Consider the following 19429-nt stretch of genomic DNA (forward strand, 5'->3'; position numbering starts at 1 on the left):
AATCCAGCGTCCAGTTGACATCATTTTTGTTTCTGATACTTTATTGGCTCTTAGGTAAGCAGCACTGGATCAAACTCCTGGTCTGCTTTCATGTCCCAGTCCATCTGTGGTAGATACCCGGGATCCTATCATATCAAAGAAACCGATAAAACCTCCTCTGTGCTTAAATAAACTGTGGAAGAGTTTACTGAAAAAAGAAGCATTTCCCAACAGTAGATATTAACAAACCGTGGTTCACATTGGTCAGATGAAGGGACAAAAATAAAGGTTTCAAAGCAAAAGGAAACAGTATCAAACATTTCCATTTTTATCTCCTAAATTGGAAAAATATTGCACTTGAGTGAAAAAACAAGCACTGCTTTTAAAAAAAGCTGAATTTAAGTAGACATTAGAAATAATGAAAGGGGCAGAAGGTACAAGAATAACCTTCACTTTTCCAGAAGACGGATGACACCTTGCACACTACCAGCAGTGACCCAGAGTTCCTCCCAGAATAATTCCCGAGGGGACAGGACCGTAGAAGCAATGGCCAGTATCCCACTGTGATACTACATCAAAGTGTTGTTAATACAGGAGCGGGTTCTGTTACCCATTCATCTATGTGCATTACCATTCTCAGATGTACACTGTGTGTACAGGGTAACTCTAGTTGATAACATGAGTGTCTGGCTTAAAGCTACAAATCTAAAGTGGTGGGCTAAGACATTTTTTTTTTACATACCTATGATGTTAAGGATAGTTAGACATTTTGAGTACACTTGAGTAGTTTGATGAGATTATCGACAGCACTCTCGTAGATGCATGAGCAGGTTAGTTTAGTTTATTTAACCTGTGAAGAGGCTAAACAGCTAGGCTGCCTGTGTGCAAAAATAAGAAAATCTGCCTAAGAGCTTGACTAAAGCACATTAAAATTATTTATCACATTTGTCAGTGCAAATTTTTTTGGCATCAAAATAAAAAAAAAAGGGGGGTCGGGAGCTGAGTTATATTACCTGGAATCACAGTCACCATAACTTTGTGTAACTGTAAGTTGTCATTTTTACTTTTCAGTTTTTTGGGCTCAACAAATGAGAGCCAGGCCATCGTATTTCTCTTTGCTCCCAATCTTTATGCTAAGCTAAGCTAATCATCACCTGGTTCCTGCTTTTTAGGAGTGGTTTGATGTTACATTTTGTGATTTCTATGAGAGAGTGTTGATGATTGACACCTTATGAGGGCAATGGCAAAGATGCACACATAAGGTACGGGGGCAAGGACTTTAATGAAATATCAGCACATATCAATGGATGGCTTCATATGTACAGTATCATCTGAATGATTTGACACAAATAAGGCATTTCAAGTATCGAAAACAAACTACTGGTATCACATTTTTTGGTGAATCAATCAGTTTCAGGGTAGCTGACATGTTACCAAGTTTGACTGGTAAAGCTGTTTTAAGAGGTGATCAAAGGCGTACAAGTACCATACAAACAAATGGTAAAATGTAAAGTATCAAGACACACAAGCTGCATTTGCAAAACGCTTCTGTTTTGACTTCATATCACATCCTTGACCTGGTCAAACTTTGGCTAAGTTGGGTTTTATGACTAAGAGGAGAGAAGAGCTATACGGCATCCAGGGACTTGAATGATTGAACTTTACCACCATCAGAAATAAACGTCAGGTACACGAGAAAGGACAAACATTTTATGTACAATATTTTTCTTCATACAGTATTAAAAAAAAAAAAAAAACTAAACCTGAGGGCTGTCAACTACCACTCGTCCCATGTTCTTTGATGTATTTCTCTCATGTTTGGTGCTTCGTAGCATTTCACTGATCTCACTGATGTCTGACGAGGAGTGTCAGATGCTCTCCAGACATTAATCCAAAATGCACAGATATTCATGATCCATCTCAAACGTTAGAAAGAAATGATGAAAATATGTTCATTACAAGGTTATGTTAAGTTCCTCGCAGGCAGCTTGGAGTGTCAAGATTTTCAGTAGTCTTGAGCAGGATGTGCTTTATGTATTCTACATCTTTTTACACTTTAATCCAAGAAGTGTTTGTTAAAGCAACAATAGGTTCATTGTCTTTGTGATAATTGGTCTTGTGACGGAGCTGAAATGAGAAGGAAAGGCATATTTAGAGGGATGTAAATATCACAGAAATGACTATAAATCATGCATTTTGTCCTTTACAAAGTCTTGCAATTACGCAGTTGAGAGAAATTAATTAGGACACCACTGTTCCAGTGTAAAAGAGAGGCTGACCTGCAAATTAACCTTTGCACCGGAGGCGTTCCCTCGCATCCTTTCCGCAAAGTGTTAATATGTTGATGTTGTGTATGGCTGAGTGTTCTGACAAGAAAAAGAAGGACAAAATATAAAGGTTAGACCATGTTGTTGACAAGTCAATTTGCAGTGATATTCTATCCCAGTATCCATGATGTTTTGTTGATACCACAGCGAGTGTTGCAGAGCTGTACATTTCTCTACAACTCTTGTGCTATGGCATCTCGTTTCCCGCGGTCAAGAGAGGTTATCTTACCCTTGTGGTTTTGATCTTGTTGCCGGCGTAGCACATCCAGCCAGAGTTGTCAGGGAGGGTCTTGCATTCCTCCCCCTCCAGGCAAGGCTCCATCTCACACCACCACTTCCCAATTACTATGGATGCTACAGGCAAGAAAGACAAGAGAAATGGTGGTGTAGGAACCTTTCACCCTAATATAGTACAAAGCTAGATAGCAGATCGCAGTGAGATAGCCATTAGGGGATTGTCTAATCCTAATTATTAAATGCATTATGCCAAAAGTGTCAGTAAGAGACTTGACTGGATGTGTCACGTGTATATGTATGTTTCAGACAACTTTTTCGGTCTATAGCGGTTGCAGATTACAATGTGGTTTTGATATTAGATGCAGTTATACATGAATGCAGTGGGTGGAACTGAGGCTTTTCACTGAGTGAGTGGATTGGTAGGTGTGACTGTGACTTGACTTTAATGCACACCACATTTCTGCCGTCAGGAGAGAAAATTGCTTTAAATACAGGGTAAGTAGACAGTAAATGGTTTGTAATGTGTGATAGAGGAAAAGAATCTGTCAGAGCTGACACTGAGAGACCTCAAATTCCCCCAGTCCGTTCAGAGATTGCTATAATATTTGCAAAAGGATTTAAGATAAAAGCTGCAGGTGAGAGGTTTTCCTAAAGCCAATATGTGTTTTAGTTGAATAAGGCAGAGTAACAAATCCATTTCTTACAAGGGATTGAGCCTGTGGAGCAGACATTTGTCAAAGCATGTATAAAACCATTATGAAACATCTACAAGGCACCTATGCAATGAACAGCTATTTTCCACTGCGTCTCTTTGCTTTATGTTGTTCCTTATTTTTCTAACCCTTCCCCGAGGTGTGCTACATTCAGTGGTTGTGTTTGACTGTCTGCTGTTGGAGGAAAGCTTACCCCTGCAGATACCTTCTGCTGCCTGTCAGCAGCAGAATTTGGATGTGACATTATCCCTGGTAATGTTAATCTTATCTGGGACAAGGCATTGCATGGGTGACTTAGGCTTTTATTTGAGCAAATCTCTGTATCTTTACAAAACGAAGCAGTTAAGTCTGGCAGGATTTCACTTTCTGTATAATACTGTACAGTACATGTTTAGTTGAATTAAATCTAAAAATGGAAACCATTCTTTTCATACGCGGCAAGCACATTCAGAACAAATATTTTTCCTCGACAAACCTCGGGACAGTGCTGTTGTAAAACCCGATTTTCATTTTCCCTTTTTAATACTCACCGTCAACACATGAAGGTCTGTTTCTTGTGGTTCCAGCCACCTTCCCTGGCAGACAAGAACACTTGACCGTCTGTGACCTCTCCTCAATACGATTCTTATTACAGCATCTGTGAGCAGCAATTACTTCACATGTGCCTCCCTCTGATAAGAAGAAGAAGAAGAAAAAAAAAGCGACAACAAACTACATTTAGTCAGCCTTGTAGGGTTGATAAGACGGAGCAACATTTTGGATTACATCATTTTGTGGATTTACATAGACTACCATCACTGGTGGACAGTGAGTAAGTATGTTTACTATATATATATATCATTTGAAGGTGATGTACTTGCACGTGGTCCTATGAATTTATACTATTTGATACTTCCATAACATGCCCTTAATCAGTGAGTCCAGCCAATCAGTTATTTTATAACTTTATAGTGGACTCCAGCTGTTTGGATGGGGGACTGTATCAGAGGTGACAAAATGGTGAAATTATGTTTACGACCTAAAGCTACAACCTGAGAATTGAATCAGATTGAACTTAATTCATACTTTACTGTATTTAGCAACATACATCAAATATATCAAATCATTGTATTTATACATGAACACACACATACAACAACAACAACAACAATGATGATAATAATAATAATAATAATAACAATAATAATAATAATAATAATAATAATAATAATAATAATAATAATAATAATAATAATAATAATAATAATAATAATAATAATAATAATAACCACAGACGGAATAAACAAGAATAATTCTTCCTGTGAGTGAAGCCCCTGCAGCTTGTTGAATATAAAATGATGATCAAGAGATGTGAGAGAGTGGGCAGAAAAAAAAAAACATCTATTAGCAGGAGGAGAGGCCTGTTTCAGGGTTATCAGGAATATGAACACCAGCTCCACCATGCAATTATCTGCAAACTACTGGCTGTGCCCTGAAGGATGAGAGGACTGGACCGAACGGACTCGACCCACCTCAACCGCTGGCCTCTCCCACCCACTGTGCTCAGACCCTCCACATATGAGAGTTGTGCAGCAAAGGACCATCTGACAATTACACCCGTCAGCATGACACAGGATCAAGGAGGTTGTTCAGAGAAAGAGCAGAGAGAGGGGGAAAAGTATCTAGTATATTGCCGGCAAAGTGTTTTGAAGTAATGTTTGACAATGAGCTGTGGGTTTATAAAATGTGTCACGGATAGATTTACATATCGCTTTACAAAATTTAAATATTTTGGTTTGCCAGACACTTCTGATGCACAACACTTTCTTAGAAGCAAAATGCAGCCGGGCAAACTGTATTTCAAACCCTGCTGTGTTACAGCAGTAAACAGCATGAAACACTGCACTGCCAGTAATCGCAATTTAGGTAGCTTAATTATGAGAAAAATATGAGCATTTATAAAGAGTGTATACAATTAATAACACACAAAACATCATTACAATGATGTCATTAATAATAATTCCTATGTTATAACTCATTATTCTAATAATAATTAATGTTTGAAAGCATAATATGACTTGGTTGCCATCATATATAATGTTACCTAAGAGGCCAAAAGAAGCAGTCTGCAACAGTTTTGATATTCAATCATGTACGTAGTTCAGTCGAGCTACGGTAATAAGCAAAATATTTGCATTCAGCAGTTGTGTTTGAGTAAATATTTGCACATGCAGAATATTTGTTCAATCAATACTTTTAACCGCAGTCAAACTAAGCAGTAGAAGTATCTTAAATTGAAAAAGCAGACAGAGAGGAGTATGTGTCAGTTTCTGGGTATAATTGAGTCATGGTGAGCTCCTGTGGGGATTAGCCAGCACCGCCCCACTTGACCTGCTGGATAGAAATAGATCGCTGGGCTTGTCTCACACTCGATTGTTCAGTCATAACTTCTATTATGTGCCTGCAACCCTAAGAGAAGTCAGAGCTAGATTGTGATAAACTTGATTAAACTTCATTCAGGATTCAGTGTTTCTCCCCCGTGGATATACGCTGTATGTGGAGTGCTGGGCTGTAAGTCTGCGCGTGCCGAGGTAAATTGACAAGTTATAAAAACAGAACTAGTGTCAACTTCAGATGAAGGTGTTAATTGGATAAGGAAATAAAAAAAAAAAAAGTCTACGTTAATTCTCGAAATTTCAACATACGTGAAGCGTAGAATTAAGCCTTTTCTTTTTCCAGCTTCTTGCCAAGTCTGTGGAGCTTCTCGGGGTTATCATGACTCCTGGCTATTTCAGAAAACATCAAAAGCCTTTGGTTTAACTGAAAAATATCCAGATCTTGTAGTTGGTCTGGGAAAATGTTGCCTGCTGTCTGATGCACTCAACAAAAGGGCATGTCTGCACAACGTTAATCGTGATGTACCAGTGGAAGCAGTGGGGCATCATTTGAAAACAACAGCCCACAGGGGTTTGTTCTTCTTAATGCATCTCCTTAATTGCATAAGACAGCCCCAGATTTCCTCTTTGATCTATTAAAAACACACTACTCAACAGAATTAACTTGCATTGCTCGTTGCTAGCAAACAGAGCAATGAATAGGGATACTATATTTGGAAATCATCACCTCCGAAGAATACATTAAAATCGAATAAAAATGCAAATGAGCGTGGTATTTCCAGCTGGCAGGTGTACGAGGTACCTTTAAACAAAAGCTATGCAACACTGACGAGCGCTTTTCAAGTTCGCTCATGGTTTCAGCCTGCGACTACAACACACTGCATGCTCCTAGACCCTATCTTTGCATTATAAATATTTCAGAGGGAAGCAGAGAAAAAACATGGCTGGAGATGAACGCTCTCATCAGGTGAGGGCTGGAACCATGCAAGGGTATAATTGTTTTCTGTATTTCCATTTTCTCCCATTATCAGTGACTATGAACAAAGTCAAATGACAAAGAGCTGTAGAGTGTGAAGTGTGTGTGTGTGTGTGTTTATGTGTTTGTGTGTGGTCCCATCAGATGCATTTTGACGGACAGGCAACAAGGGTCAGACAAAAATTGGCATTTGTGGGGTCAGAGGTTACACAGAAGCAGACGGTCTAGACTGGAGCTTCTGTGTTTTTGTCACCGCGCTCAGTGCCTGTGCGTCTTCATTACTCTGAGTCGGGAAACAGAGGGTGTCAGGTGATCACCTGCAACCTGCCCCCAACAGGGCAAAGCTCGTGTTCAGGTCTGTAAGAGCTGAAAAAGTCCTGTGTGCTGTATGAGGTCGAGGTTCTGTCATGTTTTCTGGGATGATTTGTTCCTGATGTTTCTTGGTTTCTTATGTTGATTTATTTGCTTTGCAGAGATTTCTGTTGTTTGTGTGCTCTGGCTCTGGGAGAAAAAATATATTTCTGCCTGAGAACAATGAACATCTGCTGTATTTTCCTGCCCACAGTCCAAATTTCCCTGCTCTCAGTCTTGCCTGTAATTGTATTCAGCATTAACTAATCCTACGGTTGTAGTTGCCATGTCTTCTTTTTGTGAATTATTGTGAATGCGTCATTATGTTACTTTAATATTTATATTTAATACATCACACAAATGGATCCTATATTTCCTAGGATGCAGCTTTATCTTTCTCAGAAGCTCAGTGCCACAGTTCATCATCAACATCATGATCAGTATTCCCAGTGACAAATAACCTGAACTTAATGTGTGTGTAAAGTATTGTTTCGGCTCCTTACTCTTTTACACCACCATGTTTTAGACAAGGATGTTGTACTTTTTACTCAACTACACATTCAACAACCATAGTAATTACAAACCATATGATAACCTTACGATTCATTTGTTCCCTGTCATAACTTGCTTGTGCTAATACATTAGTTTGAAGTGTCTCATAAAATCAAGCTTCATTCATGCATTCATATAATTCTAGTGCAGTGATATTTGCTGCACTTGTTGTGTGATTGATTCCTGAACTGCTGTAAATTATTTGAACTGTAAATGCAAAGTTGGTAGAAGTACTCAGCCTTAAGCAAAAGTGCTAATAGCAAAAATAAATATTGTTTGTTCGGCCCAGGAAACTGCAGTTTTCAAGGTTAAAAATAAATGATATACATTAATGCCAGTCATTACCACTGTATAGTCAGCCTGTCTTGTGATTTTCTCATCATCTGCAGCAGCAGCTACAGGCGAGTTGTCTGACACTCCTGTCTCCCTGTACCAACTCTGAGCTTGTACATAGTCAAGTACATAGTTTTAATATTTCACATTAAATGATTGCTTTTATATAAAAACATGGACTGTGTGTCTACTTGTCTTATCCGAGCCCTGTTAGCTATTCTGTCATTTATGTTACTTGATAATTAGAGCACCAAAAATTTAGGAAAAACCCAATTTAGATTAGTGACGTTGACCCCATTATTTCTATCTGCCTTGGTCTTCAAGTCTATTCTATTTTTTAACCCATCATAAAGGGAGCACTGTAGCATCTTCTTTTATGTGTACAAATCAAGATGTAACTGTGTTGACAGTCACTGTTACATAAATTTAACAGTGAGCGTAAAAAGGCTTTTATGAAACCCAACAAATCCTCTGGCACTCAACACAAACTTCTCACTGAGGGCTGCGCTTTGTTCAAGTTTATCACATGGAAATTTGTCAGAGCACTTAGCTGTAATGCTATTATCTACACAAATGACAACACCTGGCATCAGCATTGTCTCAGCTGCTGGATGGAGAGGGAGTACCATTGAGTCGACGGTCTCCGGCACAATGAGTCACGCTGGAAGCCAACTACGCTGCATCAAAATCAGATGAGTTATGGACAACAAGCCTGGAAGCAGGCAAATGCTGTCAAATCATGCGTGACGTGAACGTGTAGCGGCGATTTGGAATTTCTGTGGATCGGTTCTGCCTGCTTGATGAATGTGAGCAGAGTTCATGTGGGACCAGTAAATAGTTATTCAAACGTGATGAAACAGCCATTGAGCAGAGGAAATGGTCAGTCTATCTCAATAGAAATGTCACCACGCAATAAGTATGCAATGACTCTCTGTCTACTGTAATGAGCCCAGACTGTGTGCTCGTCTCTGGAGACGCTGACAGCAAGTATACTGTCTCAATGGCAACAGTCCTACCATCTGTTTCAGGCATTCGACACAGCATGTCCAGAAAAAAAAATACGGTATGTTCAATTCATAGAGGATTTCTGAACATCATCTATTATTTGGACAAAACTTAATAATCTATACGAGGTGGATATAATGAATACAGGGTGCGAGGGAAAGCATAGAAACGATAGACTGAGAATGTTCCATTCCAATGGAAACCCTGAGGGACTCAATTTAGCAGGTAACTGCTCTCTATCCCCGAGCTTTGGATTCCTGTGTATGGCAGCCAATGGCATTCTGTGCGTACTCTGTACTCAGTGGATTTACACACACATTTAAGTGCCATGTGACTGTATATCCTGATTACTGCATGACATGCGAACGACTCCCTTCGAGCTCAGAGTCTATGTTAGATGCAAGTCCCTGTAAATGCAGGATCTGTTAGTGCCTGTCGTTAATTATTTTGCAGCTTAAAAGTCATTTACAAGAGACAGCAGGGCCTGAACTCCAAACCACAGCAGTCGATGTTCTAGAGCAGCATGCCTGTCACCTTTTAATGGGAAATGCATCCAAGGTGACTCTAATAGGCCTCGCTTTCTCTTTGCATGCTCTCTGCATGCAGACATCCAAGTCAGCAGGCTACAGCAATTCTGTTGCTGACAGGAAATGGGAGCGTCAGATTAGAGAATGTCAAATTAATGCAGATGGAAGACAGAGAGAGGCACAAAACATGTGACTGCATGGTGTCAAATTGACTGACTATTTTTCCTGCCTTCTGTGAAAACATCTGAAGTCCCAGTAGTATTGCTGTTATTCTAGACATAAATGTTGGGGTGGGAGTGAGTGACATATATTGCTCGATCAGCTGCAAGTCAAATTCGCTTCAAGAGCAACAAAAGTAGAGAGGACCCATGTGCTGGTTATTAGAAATCACTTCTGCATTCTTGTCTAAAAATGTTTTGAGAGTAAACTTTTAGGGGAAAGCTACAGATATTAAACGTGTCAACACATCGAACCACATGTCTTTTTAATGCACGTGTATTCTAAGTTTAGACTCGTGTTTGTAAGAAAGAGTGCATGTGCTCACCAGAGAGAAGAATCAAACCAATTTACAAGCCAGAAAAACTAACAATTGCTAGTCTGAAAAAAAAAAAAAAAAAAAAAAAAAGCAGCACTGTCCATGACAAATAAAAGCATAGAAATTCATGGAATATGTGGCTGGCGGTTTTTGACAGCGTGTCACACAAGGAGGCTGTAAGATTGGTCCTGTGCAGTTGGCCAAAAATGGATGATACTTTATTGAAATGCAAAATGACTGCTCACGGAATGGAGCGGGTGTTGTTTTAAGATGCATGAAAACTGCATGGTACAGAGGAAGCGGAGAGTACTAGGCTATTCTTTTTTTGGTTTACTTATTTATTTATTTATTTTCTTTGTCATCTCTGTTGTCACACAGCACAGAGCCAGGACACTGGTCTTGGTCAAGGGCAAGATGAATGCAAAGATAAATGCTAGTCTGACTCTCACATGAAAAACGCCCGTGGTTGTTTGGCTTTTACGGTGGCGATGTGCGGCTTGTTGAGCATGACAGTGATGCACTGTACAACAGCAATCGCACTCCAGCTTTCATGTTCATTAAACACACACAAATGTAAATCTCTAGTAAATTCTTTTCATAATAGGCAAACAGAACATTTGCATTGTAAAAGTAAAAGCTCTGTCAGAGCGATGTCACTCATTTTTAAATGTCAACCTGTTCTTGTTCCTCTGCATATCTAGTTCCTTTTTCACTGACTGGCAAATGTCCAGAACTGGTATTTCATATTTTTAGATCACTTGCTCTGATGAAAGGGTTCATTCAGTGAGAAGAAAAGGAAACAGAGATAGAGCTGAGTCACAGAGCCTTTAGAGAACAGCTGCTTGCCTCTGATGTGACTGCTGGGCCCGCTCGCTGTTGGCCAGACAGTCCACGCAGGGTGCCAGTGTGCCTGCAACATGTAAACTGTGTAGTAATGCATAATACAAAGGCTAAATGACCTTTCATGCTGTATGATCTGCACTCTGAAGGATTGATGGTGATGACTGTGCAAGACCTGCAAGTGGATGTGATCCAACAAGCAGCAGCTTGATGAGCAACATTTTGGTCACATCTCACTGCAATTAAGGAAGAGATGTTGTGTACGAGACACACAACGTGTTGTGTACGAGACACACAACGTGTTGTGATCGAGACACACAACGTGTTGTGATCGAGACACACAACGTGTTGTGTACGAGACACACAACGTGTTGTGATCGAGACACACAACGTGTGCTGCAGTATTGGGATATATTCTCAGCACCTGCGTAACATTTTTTCAGTTGCACACTGTAGATTTGTTCATTTTACCGACTGCCTCATTAGATTTTGTCAAATGTATAATCAGATTCACCGTCAGACCATCAACCTATAAATCAAATGACACTTTTTTTTTTATTATTGCCATTCATTTCTTGTGCGGCAGAGATGTTTTCATCAAACCTTCCATCTTGATTTTCATATTTGACAAACTGTATTTTCCCACTTTTGTCCCCAATTTTCACACATGCAAACTCCAGTCTCTCTAGGAAAGGTAATTGGATGTGTAGTGTAAATATGCCAGAAGACTTATGGCACACTAAGGAGATATTACAGCAGAAAGAAAACTGGAATCTGCAATAGAGCTTGATAAACCCAATATTAATTACTTTGCTTACTTCTCATACTACCCTCCCCCTTGGAACCAATTAGTAAGTTGAGATGCTTCTTTTCAGTTTAATGAGGTCTAAGTAATGATAATGAATTTCATATTCCTGCCAAGCATTTAAAATAGGCTACCACAATACCATGTGAAATGATCTCTCAAGCGTAATTCCGATTCTGCAAGAAGTATTTATTTCATTGACAGAATCAAAAATGATGAAATAAGGTTTCCATTTTCACTACTACAAATACAAAAGATTGGGTTAAAAGAAGTAGCTAATACCATTTGGGGACAACGTAGTCACTCTTCATGATATTTTTTTTTATATATAAATGATTTGTCTGACAACTGGGTCACAATTCCTAAATTCCACTTATTGCCCACACGAATCAGCAACAGTCCCATGACCAAAATCCTGTTCAATGCATAAAGAGCAAGAAGAGCCTGAGGATTGCCACACCTTGAAAATCCTCCACAAGGGCAAAAATAAATAAATAAAAATAAAAACATCTAGAGAGGGAACAATGGCCTGTGATAAAACTGTTACATCTCTACACTTGCACATGATGTGGGATAACAGAAAAACCTGGCAGCAGGGCAGCCTTTTACCTTGGCAGGGAACATATTTGGAACAATCCTCAGTACACACAAGACAAGAAGGTCTGAAATCCCTGATTCAATATTTACAAACTGCGGGGACACAAGCTATCATTAATTCACCAGTAGGTTTTGTTTCAGGGGGGAAATGTTGAATTAAAGAGGAACAGTGCTCACACACAAACCCACACAGGCTTGTGCAACCACTGACATCAGCAATTACTGTGAAGTGTGGTGATGGTAGGATCCTTTCCATTGTGAGGACTTGTTCTCATCCTCTGACATGAGAACAAAATATGAGAGAGGTTGGATTCATTTTTTCATGTAATTAATGAAGTGACATTTGAAGTGCTGTTACTCCACTGGGCACAACATTTACTGTTTGCTGTCTGTCATCCTGTATCCTGTAAGTGGGTTTATGAGTATGACTCCAAATGTGGCCAACTACAGCTGAAAATGTACAAAATGTAGTTATTGGGCTTTAAAGTAGCTTGGATTGGTTCAGCACACGTGGGCCTAGAGTGGTGGACAAAAGTGCAAAAGCCCAAAAAAAAAAAAAAAAAAGAAGGACAAGCTGACCACAAAGAGACAAAAAAAAGGGGGATGCAAAAAAAACAAAACAAAAAACAAAGACCAAAACATACAAAATAAGAGAAGGTGATGCATAAAACCATCAAACAAACAAACAAACAAACAACACAAACCAACTACAAAGAATAACAAATGAGCAAAGAGACAAGAAAATAAGAAGCCAACACAACATTATGTAAAATGACTAAACAGAAACTTAAATCAACCACAGAGAGAAGATAACAGAGATGCATAAATGAAATACAAATGTACTGTGCATTGTAATGGGACGAGACGAGAGTAAAGACGCATAACAATGAACGCACAAAGGCAAAAATGACCACAGAAAGAAACTAAATGTAATACCTAATGCAGAAAAGTCTGGTGGTTGTTGTGTCCCCTTACATGTCTGGCTTATTATTATAAAATTAATTAATATTGTTTACAGTTTATTATTGTCCAGTACAATGGTCCTGTCTGTCCTCCCCGTTCACGTATCCTTAGTCCTAGACAGATTAGAGTTACATACTTAAAGTTTAAAGTTAAGTTAAAGTTTAATACTAATTACACCTCACATCTTCATTACACACGAATTCCTATTAAGAATTCATCGTATCCAAAAACTTAGTTAAGAAGACACTAATTCATTTCCAGCTGCAGATAAATGTTCAGCATCCTCGATGACCTCCCCGAGCAATGACAAAAAGCACTTATTTGCTTTCTTGTTTGCACACAACAAGAAGAGTAGTATCTGTAATAGCTGAGCTTTGTTTCAGACTATTTCTGGATGAAAGGAAGCTAAACTCTTTTATCAAGCTGGAGGTTTTCAGAGTCAACTATCCTTCAGCGATGTCAGCTGTCCCAAGAACACATTCTGAAAACTGCTGTTAACTACTGAACAACACACATGGGTTGAAAACTCTTGCTAATGACGCCGAGAGGAAGCTCTGCTTAACATGCAACCATTAACACATGATGCAGTTAAACATTCCTCCTATTACTCTTGAGCTGTTTATGTTTATTTTTGTTGTTTTTCAGTAACATTTTGGCAGATTGTCAGGTTTTGACAGCTGAGCTGTGTTTGGAGCTAATAGGTGATTTTTTTAGTTTGTTTATATGTTTTTTTCTTTTTACTTGGAAATGCATTTTAGTTCTTTCTCTCCTGCTAATTCCTTGTCTTCCTCCTATTTTATTCTTCTGGAGCCAGAATGTCAGAGTTGTTGGAAATTGAAATTGTCTGTCGGTTTCTTTGCCACTCAGGTCCATTCTGAAATATATCAACTACTGTCAATTTCAGTAAGTCAAATATGGGTTAACATATTATATCTGAAAAACTAATGAGTAAATACCAAATATAATGCTAATAAATACTAAATATTAGCATGCTAACGTGCTACATTAAGATTCAAAGCATGGGTATAGTGAATCCATAATGTTCAATAGGGACTTGAGTTATGTATAAGTGTCTTTTCCAGTGTTTACACTTACACATAGTGTTTTTATACATGTGTTCTTTGTTTCACCTCATTTTGTGTCACTGACATGAATTAATACAGACACAGAGATTAAGACGTTTCTAAGATTAGATTATTGTTGCAATAACGTGATTCTGCAGCATAAATGAAATACAGTCTATTGGTAAGCGCAAGCAATTTCTCTGATACTGTAGGGTTCTGATGACAGTAAATCTAAAAATGAAGACACGCCTGAAGCCGATGATGATGAGGATTATATTTTTGTGCCAAATGATCAGTCAGATATTTCAGAAACAGAAATGGAGCATTAGTTTGACAGTGCTAGCTCAGAGGTCGTGAGCTTGACAGCACAATAGCAGACTGCTGCCAGCGCTGTGCACAACCATGTAGCACTGACACATGTCTAATATAACATGCACAACATGAACATCGAATGTAACAGGCTACGGTGAAGGCTAAGTTTGAAATGATGGGGGGGGGGGGGGTATAGAACAGTATGTTCCAAACAGTTTACAGGCAATTGAAATTTAACTTGTAGCTCAATCTGTGTTAAAACACAGGCCAATCTGTAAAGACCCAGCATGAGTGGAGTTAAAAACAAATTACATTTAGAGATTTAGTTTTCGATTTTTTTTCCTGCTCTAACAAGAACAACTATGACACCAACGCCGCGATATGTATTGAATTGTGAACTTTGTGTGCTTTTAAAAGCCCTTTTATTAATGCTTTGGGATTCTGGCTAAGACAAGAAACAGCTGGTGTAGAGTTCAGAGAGAGAAAGTTGGCTAATTAATTAAGCTGTGGGCCACAGAAATTCATTTTGCATATAAGCGCTGTGACCACAAACCATAGCCCCTGTACAGAATTGGCTGAAAGACTTCAATTAAACATGCTTTTTAAACAAATATCCACAAGCTTAGAGGAGTTCTCTCTTATGAATAATTCATAGCCTGAAACTGGAAATAAATGGGAAATACCGAAATATGTAAAACCTATTTGTAGCTGTGAGCATACAGTAATAATTATAGCACTGATTGTCTTTAGATTAATTTACTTAGAAATAATATATATATATTTTTCTTTCTGGGGTAAGCAAGGCAATACAGTAACACAGTACATACAAGACTGGCTGAACAAACTTCTTACAACTGAGTCATTAAATAAAAAAATAAAAAAAACTAACAATGGCTGTAGAAGAAGTTTCTGGTGTTTTACAGAGTGGTCAGTGGTCTTTTGACATCACAGTAGCATGTGTAGCAACATCGGGACAAAATGGGCTTGCTGAGCTCCAGATGTGGAGAGGCCTCAGGCTGAGGCTGCACGCCACTTCCCATTGGCGCTGCAGCGGAGCAGCGATGACACTAGCGAGAGCAGGGTTGAGAGGAGGTCTTGGGAAGGGGTGGGGGAAGATGTATGTCAAAATAATGTGCCTCAGGATGCATTATATAAGGCTATTAAATTGTCAGTGTCTAAAACAGTACATAGAGGATACAACCTTTGTTTGTGACAGCCGAAAATCCATTTTTCATGTTTGTTTCATTGTGAGCTTCACCAGCGAGTGGTTTCTTTTGTTGGAGCGCTCAGGAAAAAAAAAAAAAAAGTCCTGATCCTCTACTCCTAACTAAAGCTCCTGAAAAGCAGACATGAGGGATTTAAATGGTCTTTTCACTGTGGGAATGAAACTATAGGTGTACTCTGATATTAAACTTGCTTCACATTGAAATTACATCCATGTTGAAAAGATTGTTAAGGGAAGGCACTGACAATGACGAGGGAGGGCAACTATAGGTGCCTGTAGAGGACCATAATAGTAGGTAACAGAGTGAGAGGAGAGGAAGACTGATTATATAGTGAAGTATTTATGACTTTAGGCTGAATAAATTATAATGAAAACAGTAGATAACTCTTACTTTTCACAACAACTGAGTTACTTCTGCATGTATCCCCAGTTTTACTTCTCTGCATATCTTATGTCTTATATCATTATGCACATACACTCGCAGCCAGATATTTTACAGTAACCACGAGGTAAGAAATGATCCACACTGTGTTGAGAATCGATGACCTTTTCGTTATAACAGCTTGACCCTGCAAATACGACTGTTGGTGGGAGTGAGTTCACGAGGGAGCAAGGCCACCTCAGGCAGCCACCGTCTACTCTTTGTCGTACTCTCTGCTAACACCTCCACATCATGCACTGCATTAACAATGGCCCTGCTTCTTCCACTGGAAACAGACCGCTGCTCTGCACATTTAACACATCTTTGTTCTGCAGTGAAGCATAAATTTCAGTCTTTACCATATATACAAGCGCTGATTTGTTAATGTCATTCACCACACCTGCGAAGCGTACGAGTATTTCTATCTTTTCAGTTCCTTGACTAGTTTATGAACTAGTTTTTTCCTTCAAGTTAGATACAATTTTTTTTAGAAAGCCTACATTTTAGACGAGGAAAATTCTCCTTCTGTGGCTTCCTCCAGACATGTTCAGAGGTCAAGAAATGCACGACCCCAAAAGCAACATCTCTGCCCGGCACTTTACGGATGCACGACAAACACAATCTGTTCTCTTTTGTGCACCGTTCACGCTCTTTGCACCAAATAAATACAGCACCTTATGAATCATACCACAGAGAGCAACACTGCCTGTACCAGGAAGGCAGAGAACAGCCCTAAGCATATCTGAGAGAGTGGCAGGCAGCAATCTGTAAGTAGAGGTGTAGGGCGGAAAAGCAGACTGACTTGTCCGATTCACTGAGCATACACGAGCACCTACTCATGGGTCATCCAGCTAATGGACTTCTGGACACATGCTCTTTGCAATGAGGCTGACAATGTATTGGTGCATGATTGGAATAGCTGCTTACACGCTGTCAAAAGAAATTATTACGGAGAACACATTTCGAGTGAGCAACACAATGCCGCTGATAAATCTGTAATCTTCCTCTCTTGTATGCCTTTTCACGCTACATGCATTTTTATTTACAACTGATACTTTATCTAGAGCTTGTGTGTGTTGAAAGGATACAAAGATAAGGCTACAATTTAGCTGTGCCCAATGTCACTACACATGATTGACTTGTGGTTTTCTAAACAACGTCTCCCCAAAGACCTAAATTTCTATTGGCAGGGACGCAACTGATCTCTTGCCCTCTGTAATCTCGATTTCCTCTGGTAATACCAGTCACCGTGAACTTGTGGCATTTCGCTGCCTTTAATGATTGGCCCAGTGGTCTGCAACCAATGGCCTTCTTGCCTCCAATTCATGACCCGTCAACCCCAATCCTCCCACCAATCCAACAGGCACACAACACACAGCACAAAACAAATGTCCCAGTGTCAGAATCAATCTGGACAGGCATCCCATCCTCCTCTCATAAAACTGGCATCTCATTTATCCAGGAGTGAGAACTAGCCATACTATGGTAAATGAAATGACAGGGCATTTATACCTTCAGTTGCAGAGGGTCCTGAAGGATTCAAATTGTTTCTCTTTGATCTTGTTTTGTCCAAAGAGACACCTGAACGCTCACTTGAAACATTTATTCCATTTCCCTTTTGTTGACATGAGACCACTTTGTAGAAGATATCTCATTTGTGTCCTTTTCTTGTATGTTTTTCTCTTTTTTTCTTGTCCAATACACATGTGCAGATGTGAGTAATGAAATGAAGGTGTTGGAACAGGAAGTCTTCTGGCTCACAATATTGAGTGTATTGAAAAGACCCCTTGCTGATATGCTTGAGGTGCACCGGCGCATAGAGGAAATAACAGACACCGAGGACCTGCACGCTCATGCAGCTACTTCTCCCTTTGAAGTTCTGACAGCATTCGACTTCCTTTCCTCTGTTGAATCCTGAGATCATAATTATTTACCATAACCACAGCTCACATCCGCTGACGAAAACAAAAGTTCGACCGCAGTCTTTCTGTCATTTTCTATTCGCTCCTATTTTGTATGGAGCACAATTGCATAGATAGATCATAGATGAAAATTCAGGGCGGGGAGGGAGGGGGGGGGGGGGGGGTGATGGGGGCTATGGGGGTGTGGTGTAGCATGAATATCAACTGTAATAGCACAAGAAGGAAAGTACAGATGCATTCATCGTCAATCTGTGTGATCTTCAGTACAGATTTTCAGATGCTATCAAGGCCAAAGCTTAATAAAAACAATACAAAAAAAAAAAAAAAAAAACAGCCACTGTGCAATGTGCTTGATGAATAATTGGCTGTTAGTCATAGTCGAACTACTAATATATTAATGACTTTATAAAATCTAGGCAGAAATATGAAGGCAGAACAAAATTAAGCATGGGTAATTTCTCTAAGCTTGTGACAGCCTAATTGATCTCTCGCCCTTTGCAATAAGCAACAAAACCCAGCATGCTACAGTAACGGTACTCAAGAGTTGCTAGCAACTAGAAAGACAATACTTTTTTGTAGCTTAATTTGGTGCCTTTAACAACTGACCAGAGCAGAGGTGAAAGCGCAGCGGGACTTACCGATCATGTGAATTGTGGTTCGCCCAGGCCTTGTCCCATGATGCTGTTGGATGGTGTCATAGAAAGTGGCCTGACACAGCTGAATGGCAGTCACACTGACCCAGAGGCACAGGCAGAGCAGCCAGGACATGACAGGACACATCTGCTGAGGACCGGCAGAAGTGGAGTCAACGCAAAATACATCATGTTCTCAACCTATGACCTCAACTCCCCTATCACCCTCCCAAACCCACATTTCTTTCGAAGTCTGCAGTTATGAGCAAAAAAACCAAAGAAGGAAACAAATTTCCATATTTTGTACAAGACCCTCGGTCTATAATTGGCCTTAACGCCCCTCAGTGGAGTCTTTTAGTCATCTGAATTTATCATTAGTATGATTATATAAGTATGACTTCTTCACTGTTTCATCCTCCTACTTTGCCCTGTCTTGTCCCTGAGCCACAACGCTGCAAATGTGGAGTGATCCCTGGGGAGTTTTTTCCCATGCAGCATAGATTTCCCCTGACAGGCTGATTCCCTTCAACTGTGCTGCTGCCTCAAAACCAAAATCAAACTTAAAGAAAGATAAGATTTCACAAGCAGCTGGCTGCTGAGGGTTTTCTGTATCTGTCAGAATAATGTGACAGTGACACAGCAGTAATAGGAATCAAAAGCCTTAGAATGTTTCACCATGCTGTTTAGGTAAGTAAAAAGAAGAAAAAAAAAACTGAACAACAGCGAGTGGAGCTCCTG

General features: G+C 39.6%; 1 protein-coding gene across 1 annotated transcript; it reads right to left on the bottom strand.

The window, feature by feature from the left end:
- Positions 1 to 2312: 2312 nt before the first annotated feature.
- LOC113167750 (chemokine-like protein TAFA-1) lies at positions 2313 to 18854 on the bottom strand. Its single transcript, XM_026368576.1, has 4 exons — positions 18698 to 18854; positions 3787 to 3927; positions 2536 to 2660; positions 2313 to 2345 (listed from the first exon to the last, which is right to left on the bottom strand). Exons 1-4 carry the CDS (start codon positions 18837 to 18839, stop codon positions 2313 to 2315), a joined length of 441 nt encoding a protein of 146 aa, XP_026224361.1. The 5' UTR covers positions 18840 to 18854.
- Positions 18855 to 19429: the final 575 nt, after the last annotated feature.

The sequence above is a fragment of the Anabas testudineus genome, chromosome 7 (assembly GCF_900324465.2).
Source record: "Anabas testudineus chromosome 7, fAnaTes1.2, whole genome shotgun sequence".
Taxonomy (NCBI): domain Eukaryota; kingdom Metazoa; phylum Chordata; class Actinopteri; order Anabantiformes; family Anabantidae; genus Anabas; species Anabas testudineus.